A 14342-nucleotide genomic window follows, 5' to 3' on the forward strand; every position below is an offset into this window, starting at 1 on the left:
TCTTCCCGTACAGAGAGTGCTGTCGGAGTTAATTTTGTAAGACAGCATAACACAGGAACTCTGATTCCCATTATGACCTATGATAACTGCTAAGGAGGTTAGTGTAAGGCAATCTGCAGGGGAATAACTAGGATGTTCCAGAGAGACATCGCTTCTTTCACAGATTCCTCTTAAAAAATTATAGTATTTCACTACACATGAAAACTCGGGTAATTCCTTGTGCTCTGCCACCCTCAATGTGTGATTTCACTGACATGTTACATGGTCATTTACTTAAGTGGCGTTTAAATTTGAGATTTATATTTTTTTCCAACTATTATATATTTACAATCCGTATTTTCTGCAACATCGGAATTCAACTTGAAGTCATTCTCTCTCCCTCCCCCAACCTGCCCCTCCCTGCTCCCTCCCTCTGCCCAAAGAAGCTTTTCTGGTAGAAAGCTTCAAAAGCTTCAAAGTACTTTTTTTTTTTAAATTGGTACCTTTGCTTTTATATCTCTCAAATCTTCTCTTGACCTGGTTACTCACTCCTGTGAATCACACACTTAGAGATGCTGTGATCTCACTTCCCTCCTCCCTCCAGCATTACTTCAGACACAACTCTAGTTGCCTTGAACCCTCCGGTCCAGCCAAGTCAAATTACACACCTGATACTGAAAGCTACCTTTTATTTATTTTGTCTTCCCTAACAATGACAACAATAACAACAGCCATTCTGTTGTTGATCTTCTCCTTGGAAAGCTTTAATATATTTTAGAAGGCCTTTTTAATAACAATTTAGGTTGATCTTTTTACATTCCAAATAAATTGTCATTGTGTGCTTTTGGTATTAATCAAAATATAGCATGAATGTTTTATTAATTTCTATTCATATTCACATGCATAAATCATGTATGTACTTATGTTTATTAAATGAAGATATTTTAAATTTATTTGCATGTGTGTGAAACTTCTTGTAAAAGCCAAGAGTCACAGGCAATTGTGAGCCACCACCAAGTGGATGTTAGAAACTTAAATTCATCTTATGAAAGATGAGGAAAATCTCTTAATCACTGAGTTATCTCTCTAGCAAGAAAAGTAGCTAAAGAAAGCTAGCTTAGAGAAAATACACAATAAATATGAGGGAGGAGAAAGATAAAGCATCTGTAAACATACCAACATGCAAATAATTCAGAGTTATATTCTGTGTCACATTCCATAATTTAAAATTATTATAATTACTAGTGTTTACTGAATAAATCTTGTTAGGCAGTCAAGGCCTAGATATAGGACTTAATCCCCTTTTACTGAAACAAAAGTTTTACTGGAGTTATTTCTTTCTAATTCCTGAACAACAAGAACTTAGACAGAAATATAAATGACAGAATATAAACAGGCAAATATTAAAAGATATTTTAGTATATATTGCTAAAATCAAATTAAATGATGCTAATACAATTATAATGTTTAAAATATAGTTATATTTGTATTTCCTAGATAATAGAAAAGAGAAAGAAGACTCTTTAACTTTGTGTTCTTGAAGTGTCTTTCTGGGACACACATGACAGCTGCTCTTGTTAAAGAGTACTTGATAACTTTAAATATGCAGATCAGCCTGGGGCCAGCACTACCTTGGGATTCTTAGTAGAGGAGAGGTTGACTCTATTTACAAAGTGAAAATCAGCACTTATTAAATCAAATCTCTCTTGTACCAGGCAGGGATTATGACAGTCTCACAGCTCGGTGATATACCTGCCTTTAATCCCTATATACATTATAGAAAAATTCCTTGAAAGACATTGCCTACTAATTTGTCAGCCAAAAATACATGGGGAACCCAGAGGTGCTTTCCTTATTTTGGTTCTCTAGCATCAGACAAATGCCACCACCAAAACATACATTTCCATTTTCTACCAAAATGTATCCATATTTTAAAATGTTTTAGTGTCATGTCTGAAGCTGACTGACTATATAAGTCATAAATTAGACATGGAGCCAGGGATTCAATAAAAGGTAAAGTGAACAATAGAAGTTAAAGAATGTTTCTAACAAACCAATTTTGGTGAAGCATTTAAAGGGACCAAATTTAATTTCAAATTAAATGGCTTTTCATTATCTTTCTTATATTCCCAAAGTACAATTATGATCATTTTACAAATAGAGTAATATTAGTTTATAAATTTCAGTTTTCAAATCGCAAAATGGGTAGGGAGTTACAATATCTACCTCATATACATAACAAAAAGATTAAATGAATGTATTTACAGGAATACATATATGCTTTACAAATGCTGTATATAATTATTTTATATTGTCATTCAGGGTTTTTAACAAAGTGTATAAGTCATATTTAAACCAATGGGTTAAAATCATTAGTCAATAAAGAGAATTAACATAAAACATGCAAGCATGCTTGCTGTTAAATTGTTTCTAGACTCTGAGTGGTTCTGATACCAATTGCTAGTGTTTTTCAATTGTCTATTAATACACTATTGATACACTATTTCAGTTGTCTATTAATACACTAGAAATATCTAAAACAGAAATATAATGAGATGATATTAAAACCTTTAAATTCATTTGCACTACTGAAAAATGTATTATGTATAACTTTTCTAAATAAAAACTTCCCTCTGAAATACTTTGCATTTCATCTCTGAACTAATGAACTTACTAATGAAGTAAGAAAGGTTTCACAATATTCCCAGAAACTTGTAGGAAAAAGTGGTGCAGAGTGTAATTAATTCAATCACTCCAGTGCATTTATCATAGAACTGGAAGTTCACATGATGAGCCTATCTTTTCCTATTACTCTGTGCTTGTTTATATAACACCATATATAACAAACAAACCTTGCAGCTGTGTCATAACCAATCTTTGGAGTCCACAGCTCCCCCTTTTTAAAAGTCTAGCTAAGGTGGTCTGACATACATAAATGTATATGTTAATAGTTCTTGATTTTTCGGTCTAAAATGTGTGCAACACTACCTATAATTCATTTGTTTGTGAATGTGAATGGTTTTGTGAAGTCTGGATTCCTGGAATCCTAAACTCATTATTGAGAAGGATGTGAAAGTATTCACATCCTTCATCTTCTGTCCATGTGGGACCCGTGGGCAGGGATGGGTGGTCTTTTTGAATTATGTGGAACCATTTGCAGCATATCCTGTGAAGAATGGTGTTTTTCATCTCATCCTCTGATGCTTTGTACTGCATTCTACCAGAGTCTCAATACTGTTCTGGCACATCTAGTCTCTTCAGAAACTGTATCCAAGTCACAGACCACATACAGATCACTTAATCAAACAATTAGTCTCTAGTATTGAGGCCTCATTTCTGCTACCAACCCCAGAAAGTGGAATTGAATGTATTAAAGCATGTACTCTTAAAAAATACCTCACCTCTGTAGGCAGAAATAGTATCCCTGCCTACTGATGCTAGGCTGCATGAAAATTGACATTAAGATATTTTCACCAGGGTGTTTGTTTGTTTATATTAAAATCCATTAAGAAAAAAAATCCTTTTGTCTCAGGTGTTTCTTTTCTTCTTTCCCTTTTTTTCCCTAGTCTGGTCAATGAGGAGATTCCAGTAGTTTAGTCTACAAATCTTGTTTCTTCTTAAAGTTTTAAGTGAGTGAGGAAATGGAGGGGGAATGGATCTGAAGGGGAGCTTGGAGGAGTGGAGGAAGGAGAAACTGTATTTGGGATATATTGTATGAGAGAAGAATTTATTTTCAATTAAAACTTAAGATATTTAGGGGAACATAAAGAAAATAAGATGAATAGACCTGATATAGTCAAATGTAAATTAGGTATAATAGATGTATAAAAATGAAATGAATCTGAAGTCAAGGAATATTACTGATCCACAAGCCAATATTACTTGGCTTTGGATCTCAACAGGCTTACTTTATCTCCATTGTATCATTTGGACCTAAGTGCATAGCAGGTTTCAGTGTCAGCAAAAGTACAGAACTAGGAGGATAAGGAAAAATGAATGGGAAGAAATTCCCATGCATAAAGAATGTGCCTTGTTGGACATCAAAGGGAAGAGAGGCCCTCAGTCCTGAGACGCCTCCACTTCCCAGTGTATGGGAATTCCAGGACAGGGAAGCAAGAATGGCTGGGTTCCTGAGCAGGAGGAGGGGGAATGGGCTAAGGAGTTTTTTTTTGGGGGGAGGGGGGAGCCAGAAAGGGGATAACATTTGAAATGAAAATAAAGAAAATAATATAAAAAAGAATGTGTTATGTTATCATGACTACTAAGGACATTTATGTGTCTTTGTCGTTTAGTTGTAATGCCATGTGGGAAAAAGTAATGTATGTGGTCCAAAAGCCAAACTGCCAAATTTGATGCATTGTCATTTTCTGAAGTCATGTGGTGATCCACAGAGAAATCTATTTAGATAAATGAAATTGTAATTTTGTTTAAAAAAGAAACTGTTACCTAATGTTAAATATTGAATCTGGTTTATAAAATCTAGGAGAAGTTTTAAGTTTTATCTGTCTTCTTTTATATTTAATGATAACAACCACATATTGTACAAATAAACATTTGTAAACACATGTCTATACCAACTACCAATGCTGCATACACACTTAATTATTTAATCTTACATCATCACTTTATAAAGAATACTCTACAACCCAGTGTTACTGATGATAATGAAAAATATAGAGGTCAGTTTAATTTACCACAGTAGAAAGCTACTAAGTGAATTACATCATTTTGACACATGCAAGGTATGTTCTTGAGCTGTCCAGAAGGCAAACCACTGAACAAGCCAGGAACCCTCAAGAAGTCATGGACTGGAAATGCTGTTAACCTAAGTGGATTAGACCTAAGTGGAGCAAGGTTCATAAAAGACTCAGAGGAAAACAATTTTACACACCCCCGTAAGTGTTATATTGGTTTCAGACTTTAAATATAATATTAGATTAAAGAAAATAGTGTATTTAAAATGAATTTCTCAACATTTTAAACAAGACAAATAGAATTTTGTTAAGATGAAATCGAGGTGGAGTAGATCTAGGGGAGAGAGGAAATGAGGGAATGCTAGGAAGAGTAGAGGGAGGGGAAACTGAGGTTGGGTGTGGTTTATGAAAGAAGAGTCTGTTTTCCAATAAAAGAGTACCAATGCGGTATATTTTTATCTTTTATCTTTATTTTTTGGTTTATACTGTGGTTTCTATTTTACAGTTTACTTATTTGCGAAAATATTAAGGTAGTAAAATGTATATATGTTACATATATGACAGTCTTGAGGCTTCAATATCCTGTTAAGTATGAAAGTGTTCAAAGAACAGTACCTGCTAAACTGTGTATATCTAAACAAATGATATTAGACATTAAAAAAAATCAGGTTTCCAGTCCTAGGTAGCCTACAGTAACAAATAATATCCTATTTCCATAGATGAATGTACCCTATAGATACATTGTAAAAAGTCGTAAAATAAAAGATAATTGAGAAAAAATATGCAAAGCAATATATTTTTATCTATGATTTAAAATAACAAGGTAGGTAGGTTACAAATTTTACTGAAATTTTTCAAATTTTATTGTGGTATATGTCTAGGGTTGGAGGCTGAGGTCAGCATATCTTTGTTGCTACTCACAGAGTATTGTAAATGTATATTTAATCTTGACTCAGCTACTGAAGTGAGAGTAAAATACTGAATTATTATCATGCAATAAGTAAGATGTTATGGTGTCAAGTAAAGTTTTTTTATTAAAATTTGGTATATGCAGCCTTTTACCAGTTTCTATTAATATTATGACAATTATTGTTCCCACATTGCTGTGTAATAGTTTGTGTAATAAGCCCCATGGGGCAATCGTGAATTGCAAGTGAGTAAAGATGAATAAAACTGTATTGAATGAAGGATGTACAAGGAAAACACAGTGAAGTAAATATGGGTTTATTGATCGTATTTGCTTGGAAATGTCTGAGTTTTTTCATTCAACTAGCATTTACCAATTTCTTTATTGAATGCACTATTCAAAAACAAATTTTATTTAAAATTGCTGAGAACTTTAAATTTGGTACTATTCCGAATTGACATATGTTACTGATGAAGCATCTCCTTTCAGTGGTTGCTTTGTTTATTTAGGAGTATAGGATTTATTAGTTACGGTTCATTCATCTCAATTTGCATGCTCATTTTCATATATTTGTATATGTTATTTGTGTGATGGTTAGTTTGCTTGTATGTATGTGCAACACATGCATGTATGGCGCCCTCAAAGGCTAGAAGAGGGCATCAGAGGGTAAGACTGGAATCTTCAATTGTGAATCACCAAATGGGTGCTGGTAAACAAGTGCTCTTAATGACTGAGCCATTTCTCCAGCTCAACATGTTCATTATCTTGACAGCAGACTCAAGATTATAGTTCAAGAATACTTGTCAAATGTGAAATTTAACTTTTACATTGCATTAGCTAAGTGTGGTTATTGTTAAAATATTCTAAGGAACATTAAGGATCAATATAGATTTTTTTTCATTCTTGGTGAATAATACTACATTAAGGTAAAATGCGACTATTTGAAAAGTGGGCTCATAGATGGCATTTTTGCATATGTTTACAGATTAAAAAACAAAAACAGCTTTTCCAAAAGTCTAAGTCTGAGGGCATGAAAATTAAATTCCTAAATAATATCGCATATATAATAAAGACATGCACACACATATACACAATATATACTTACATATGACAACCATGTTCAAATAATTGATTTTATAAGCCTTCAACACACATCATTTTAAATAAATGAACCCTAATTATGCACTACTGACAAGAATATCTAGGTTAATAGCACAGAAAGAACCACAGTCATTATGAAGAATAAAACTACTGAAAGCAATAGAAATCGTCCTAAGCAACATCGGTATAAAGTTACAAATATGATTGACAATAGCTTTGTAATTATAAATTTATTTTTATCACAAACCAATTGAAACTGAAGGCAAAAACAAAGTGTGATAACCAGGAATAGATGAAAATTAAGAATGGATAGACATCATAGACAGCTGTAGAAACATATACGTTCTCGATTCAGTGAATTGTTTTAGCAGGTTGTATTTGTATGTTTATTTCTTCTTTATGTACACATGAAAACAGTGTTTAAAGAGGAGGCCTTGAATTTGGGGGTTGTCCGATATTGAAGGGGTGGGCTAGAGGCATGAAAGACATGGCAAAGGTATAGTTATATTTCCAATTCTTTTTGCAACTGAAGGTAATAGGATATAACAGAGATCGCACTGGAATATGATTTTTTGCTTGATTTTTTACAGTTCTAAATTTTGTCTTGAAATGGAGGAACTAGTGAAAGAGATGGAACTAGGGAGAAGCCTCAGAGTCCAGGAGCACCATTGTCATCAGGTCCATGTTTCACACATATAATCTACCATGTTGTAAGAAGAGAGAGTAAATAGATTCTCTATACAATCATTATCTAGTCAGAAAATAATGGTTCTTAACTGATCCTTAATTGATTCTTAATTGACTCTGGAAATTAGGAGAATTAATTAAGATGTATTTATCTATATTTGGATCAAAAATATTAAATATTTTAGAAGGTCTGCCTTTCCACACATCGTGATAGAAAATCTAATCTACATTACTTCCCAAATTTCTGACAATATGAATTGGCATTTATAGTCAAGTACTTATGATTCAATGTTTTGTTAAAATTTTATCAACTTAGGACCTTATCAATATCTAAGTAGAGGAAAAACTAGTCATTATAATTATCAACTCTACAAAAGAGGGTATTTCTTTTACTGGATTAAACAGTTATTCGGTAATTGGTACACATTTCTTGTGGGGGGAATGTAGTTGAGATTCAGAGTCCCCAACTCTGTAAGACATTTTCCAAAGGTGCTTAATTTTACCATTTACTGGAATTTTGCTAGTAAACCATCACAGTGTTTTTAATTAACTAATTGGTAACCTGTTAAATCTGTACTTATACTCTAGATCTTATACTCTATAGAATGACAACTAAAGCACACTTACTCTGAGGGAAGCGAGGTGGATTGTCATTGACATCTGTCAGAGTGATGTTAACTGTGGTGGTTCCAGACAAACCCCCCATCTGGCCGCCCATGTCCTTGGCTTGAATAACCACCTGGTACTGTTCCTTGTTCTCTCTGTTCATGTTTGGCAGAGCTGTCCTGATGATACCTTTGGGAAATCACAAATGTTATCGTATATATTATATGACTTATATATATATATATATATATATATATATATATATATATATATATATATATATATATGGATATATATATGGATATATATATGGATATATATAATGTATATTCATTATAAAGCTAATTTCATGTCAATCCTTAGTGTTTGTTTTGTCTGCTATCTCCTAGGAGTATCATATGCACTATAGTATTCTAAACTTATTTAAAATCTTAAATAATTATCTTTCTATTAGTTCAATCACATATTTGAGATTTTAAATATATAATAATCAGGCTGGACAAATACATTAGTAAGTGAAAAGCTTCATATGGAAACACAAAGACATTATTCCTCTGCTCCCAAATAATGGCAGCAAAGTCCTGCTAACCCAGGTTGGGAGTGGGATGGGTTGCACAGCAGGATCTACTGCTGCTTAGACAAATTGTTGGAGTTGAGGTTCATTTGCCTTAAAAACCACATGAAAATCTACTGAAAACTGCACCTTATGTCCCACTCCTAATGCTTAGCATTTACTTCTTTTCTCCACCTTATACTTGCAAAGATCACAAACATGGCAAATTCAGCAAACACTACCAATCCATTGCTCCTGACCTGTTTCCGGCTCCACAGAGAAATAAGGCTGCCCTTGAAGTATGCTGTAAATGACTCTGGCGCTGTTTCCATAGGAAGGGTCATCGGCATCTGTAGCTGTGACTTGCACCACAGAAGTACCTGAAGTATCCAAATTCAGCTTAGTTCTGCACAGTACCAGAAGGAGGAGCAAAAGTGCTTGTTTTCATTGAAGACTTGAGTGACTTTTGGCTTTAAAAATGACCACTTTAAGGAACTATTAGATACAATTTGGTGATAGATGAGAGATAAAGGTATACAATATTGCAAAGGAATCCTAAATTCAACTTAACTAGTACTCTTTAACCAAATTGTGAATGCTTATGGACAAAACAGATCATGCTGCAGTATTTTAGAAAATAACAAGCATGGTCCCTTTATATACATGGAGATCTGTTGTTATTAAATTGAATTTTCAAATAATAGACTTGTTTTGAGTAAAGGGCATATCGAAATCTCAATGGAGTAAGTATAATCTTTCTTCCCTTGGACTAATTAACTCTAAAAATAATTAACATCTGCTCTAGAATACAATTTTGTGAATAGATTAAATTCCAAATTTAGAAACAATCCAAGATGACCCCATGTCCCTAAAACTTGTAAGATATGTCTAACATAGTTCCCCGTATCTATGGGCTTTATGCTTGATTACTACCCAAAGTCCTTGGGGTTTAGCAAAGTGTAATAACAATCCCCAAACAAATGTTATGAGAGATGCATGAGTTTGATATTAATGTTAAAATATCAAATCTTACTATTTAATAATTTTACTAATTTTCTTAAATTCATACACATTTGGAGAGGTTTTTTTTAATTTTTGTTTTCTTTTTTGTTTTGTTTTGTTTTTTTTTCAAGAAAACCTAATCATATCTGACTCTAAAAATATTATTAGACTTTATTGAAGTTTGGACATATCAGTAACTATTTAATAAAAATCAAGCATTTATGTTATGTTTTCAATAGATCACATTGTTAACATTAAAACTATATTTCATTTTCTTAAACAATACACTAAATACACTATTTTACTTTTTTATTTTATGGATTTCACAATCAAATGTTGTTATTCTGTCCGATTATATGAAGGTGAGTTTTCAGTGGGGTTACTTCAGTATTAGAATGATTACAAAAGATTCATATGAAAATATTATAGCACAAGAATATTTCGGTGTTAACTAAATAATCCAATCAGAAATTTTGCTTGAATATGTAAATAATCAAAATAAAATTTTCTGATCAATTGTGGCTAGCATTCATAAGTGAAACCATGTCTTACGTCTGATATTCTTGCTGTACCTGTCTATGGTCTATAGCTCTAACTAATGCTCTAATGAGCTATGGCTGCGGTTATTCTGTTGTAGAATTCAAAATATTTCTAAAGTATAGTCCTGTTGAATGTGTATAGATATTTTTCCTTGTTGCTTTCAGTAAATAAAGCAGTATAGCAACTATTGAAATAATTTTGTTTTATTAGGTTTCATGAGTAATCAGAAGAATATTTAAAATATGTAGGACATACTATCTTCTCTTATACAGCTGAATATTCAGGTTCTGTAAGAGACCAAGTATCTGGCACATCATGGAGAGCAGAAAACAACTATAATCTTTATATATGTGGCTTTAGGAACGCACACTCAAGCTGTAAAAGTTAATGTAAGTTTCATTCTTGTCCTTTCTACTGAAACTTAGAGGTATTTTCTGGTATTTAGTTAGGACAGGCCTAACTAAATGTGCTGTGAAGATTTGCAAATCCACAAGCCATGTAAAATGCAATAATCTCTTTTTTTACTCATTGCTTCCTTACTAAAATATATATGCATTTTTGGGTGGGGAATAAAAAGAGTTAGTTAAGTTAATTAAACACAATATTCCATGAACGATTTGAAATGACTTTCATAGTTTTCATATATTATAAATGGTGTAATTACACTTACCTACGACAGACATTTCAGGAACACTGGCTGTATAAATTTCTTCTGGGAATGTAGGCTCATTGTCATTGATATCATGGATTTTGATCACAAATTCTGACTCTGGTTCTACTGGCCTCAGAGTTCTTCTATTAATAGCTTGTGCACGTAGAGTATAAAAGGCCTTTTCTTCTCTATCAATTCTTCTTGTGGCATGAATATCACCTGTTTTTTCATCAATAATAAAAAGAGTACCAGCTCCATCTCCAGACAAAATGTATTTGAGCGATCCATCTCCTTTATCTTGGTCTGAATGAAGCTGGAGGAAATAAAAGTGAGCATATCCGTGATGATGACCGAAGATGCACAGGAGTAAAAGTATTCAAAGATGGCCCTTCAAACCCCATCACAAATAACAGCGTCAGTAATCTCAGCTCTATAAACCAGAACAGAGTAGCATCTATCGTACTCAAGGACTGGCAAGAGCTCTCCATGTGGCATTGTGAATACCCACCCTACCAAAAGCAAAACAAATAAACAAGCAAACAAACAAAAAAGCAAAACTCCAAAGTTAAATTAAGTTCCCTCTTCCTTCTCTGTACACATCTCTTTTTATAAACAAATAAAACCTAATAAAGACATCAGCTAAGAATAATAGGAATAATAGGAAAGAAACTTTAACTATGAAACTGCAATACTTTCAACTCATTCTAGAAATGTCAGGTTATTTTACTATTATATTTTACTGAAAATTCATCTCAGATCAACTTATTATTGGTTGTATTTCTTCTTAATAATAGTAACATTTTAGGATTTACGTGTCTTTCGGGCATATATGAGACAGACTTCAAATGTGGAAATAATAAATATAATATTTGATTACATGCGAATGACTCCTACCCTGCAAATATCTGTACATCACAGAACAGAGTATAAATGTCCATGTAAAACATATATACATGTATACTAAATAATAAATAATATACAATAAAATAAGTTCTAACATTGTCAAGATATCTCCTTAAAATCTGCAAAGTGGCAAGACTGTGACTGCCTTTCCTTTACCTATAGCAGAACCAGACCAAATCTTTCAGAATTATTTCAACACAGTTGTATTTAGGATCATGTGTACATACCCGTCTAGTGCATGAGTTACTACAGCTGAACTAGGAACACCCTAGAATTCCTGTATCATGAGAAAATTCTACCTGAAATGTTTTCCAAAAGTATTCTAATCGCAATCCAGCCAAGCTTGGAAATGCATGGATCAGTAACTTAAGACTTTGGGAGACTGAACAGGAAATACTTCTAGGACTAACAAGTAAACTCTAAGGTTGTTGAGTCTAGGGAAATAATGGGTCCCAGCATCTTTCAGATAATACGGTTGTCTACAAGATTACCAACTTATTGTGGGATCCTTAGCTTGTGGAAGAAGCATGTTAGTACCTTAAGAGAAATTACTTTTGGATGACCAGTATTGTGACTCTGTCCATTAGTATTATATATGCAATTGTTTGTGTTTCAATATATGTAATAAAATGTAAGCTTTACAATTGACAGCATATCTTCTTGTATTGCTTAATTTCTATCGATCATGGCTTACAAATTTTATATGTAAGGAGAAGTGAATAATGGGAATGAAACTTTAACTGGGAGAGAAAAGGGACGCAGAACTGAGAAGAGGTGGGGGAGAATAAGTAACTAAGGATGTTTTAAAAAAGTCATATGGAAACCTACTATTTTGAAAACTTCATTCATGGATATAGTCATATAAAAGGGTCTAATTAAAGTTACTCTATGCAGGGGATTGTTCATTGTAGTAGTCACTCTTTGCGAAATTGACTGGTGTATGATAACTCCTAAGGTTTTTGTCCGAAATATCCTAGACACTCCCAGTGCAAGAAAGGCTATCCATGGTGCCCTTACTTCCCCTCCGACAACTTTATAGTAATGTTTATTGCTGAAGACAACACACACAGATTGCTCATAGGATAGTTTGAAATCCAGATGTCCAGACTTTGGAACTTCTTCCCTGTTGGGTAACCCTCATAATACTGGGAGGTGCTACGCAGGCTTCTACAAGGGAGTAATGTGAACAACTTTGCAATACTCATTGTGAACAGAAACAATATCCAGTACAGCAAGATTGAGCCCATGGATGCAGTATTGCTAAGAAACATAAGAGGGCACCCAAGCATTTCTCATTAAATTTAAGACCTGCTGTCCAGAAACAAACAAACAAACAAACAAACAAAAATGCCCAGTATGGCAAATCTAACCAAAAACCCATGGTTGGATTGCTCATAGGCCCAGGGCTGATCCTAACATTTAAATTGCTAAATGGATACAGTATTAAATTACTCTCTAAATTCATTTGTCTCTACACACAGATTAGTGTAGCTCTCATATTTCATCTGAAAAGTCTGTCTGCAGAGAATGGTGGTTAGTGTAGACACACATAACTCTAAAACCTGTGGACAATAAGTGCTCAGCCACACGTGAGGCATCTTATGATACCATCTCCCCAAAGACAAGGTGCTGTTTCAGAAGAAGAGTGAGGTTTTAAGAGGCTAGGGAAATAAGAGAAAAATGTTGTCTTCTGGACATAGCAGGACCTCTGCATGCATGAACACAAGGCAGATATGAATGCCTTTGCACAGCCTGTACAAGATCAAGCCATTTAATATCATAAAATGGTGTTGGAAGTGGCTCTTGAGCCTCTACTATTAACTGAGGAGCTACAAACAGTTAACGGTCTTTAGGAGAGGGAATTTAAGCTTCTTTATGGCTGATGGCTTCTGGTAGGTCATGTTTGCATAGTAACCACATGATGAACTCAGTCATCTGCCTAGCCCCCAAAGTTGTTATATGAGCATAAATTTAAGCAAAAGTGAATATACTTAAATATGTAATGTTATTGCTAGTTACAGCTACATTTACAAAAGTGGTTTACTTTGTTGTAATGTCACATGTTCATTAGAATTTAGCAATCTGCTCTGTATATAACTCCATTCTCAATTTAGAAAAAAACAGTTAATCGTTACTTGCATAATGGATACACATATCTGAAATATATAGGTACTATAAAGATAAAAGAGGTTACAGAACAAAGAGCTATTTATGGAGTATGTACCTATTTGAAATCAAGAATAAAAGAGAGGCAAACACAGGAAGTATCAGTTATTAAACCAGAAACTCTGAAGTTGAATATGAACATGCAGTCCAGGAATCATTCTCAAGCAATCAAGAGATTGACGGTTATTAGTATCTAAAATTGCCACCGACTTCTCAGAAATTCTCAAATTATATACATTTGCAACACTATGGTCATCTTACCAGAGGCAGCTTTAAGCATTACACATTTTTTATTCAATCTGAAAAACATAACCCAATGCGATTGGTGTTATCAATCTTTTGACCAGACAGTACTGCGGTTCACGGTAGACAGTTCAAATTTTATTTGCTATTCCTTCAATTACTTTAATTTGAATTTTCTATATAGTCAGGTGCTTTTAGAACCAAATGCAAAATGCCATCTGTATACTATGGAAGACCCAAAGGAGAGAGATGTAAAGCAAATACACAGAGAGAATGCTAAACAACTCACAGGAGTGAATGTATATATGT

General features: G+C 33.5%; 1 protein-coding gene across 5 annotated transcripts in view; it reads right to left on the minus strand.

The window, feature by feature from the left end:
• The window catches only part of Cdh10 (cadherin 10), a 128318-nt gene that overhangs the window by 43399 nt on the left and 70577 nt on the right, over positions 1 to 14342 (minus strand). For 4 of the 5 annotated variants that reach the window (XM_052159615.1, XM_052159612.1, XM_052159614.1 and 1 more), the window contains exons 2-4: positions 10740 to 11034; positions 8788 to 8907; positions 7996 to 8163 (exon numbers count right to left, since the gene is read on the minus strand). In XM_052159615.1, the coding sequence (XP_052015575.1) occupies positions 7996 to 8163; positions 8788 to 8907; positions 10740 to 11034 (583 nt within the window). The remainder of the gene's footprint in view (positions 1 to 7995; positions 8164 to 8787; positions 8908 to 10739; positions 11035 to 14342) is intronic. The other variant, XM_052159616.1, reaches the window with a different exon arrangement.

This window comes from Apodemus sylvaticus, chromosome 16 (assembly GCF_947179515.1).
Source record: "Apodemus sylvaticus chromosome 16, mApoSyl1.1, whole genome shotgun sequence".
In the NCBI taxonomy this organism is placed as follows: domain Eukaryota; kingdom Metazoa; phylum Chordata; class Mammalia; order Rodentia; family Muridae; genus Apodemus; species Apodemus sylvaticus.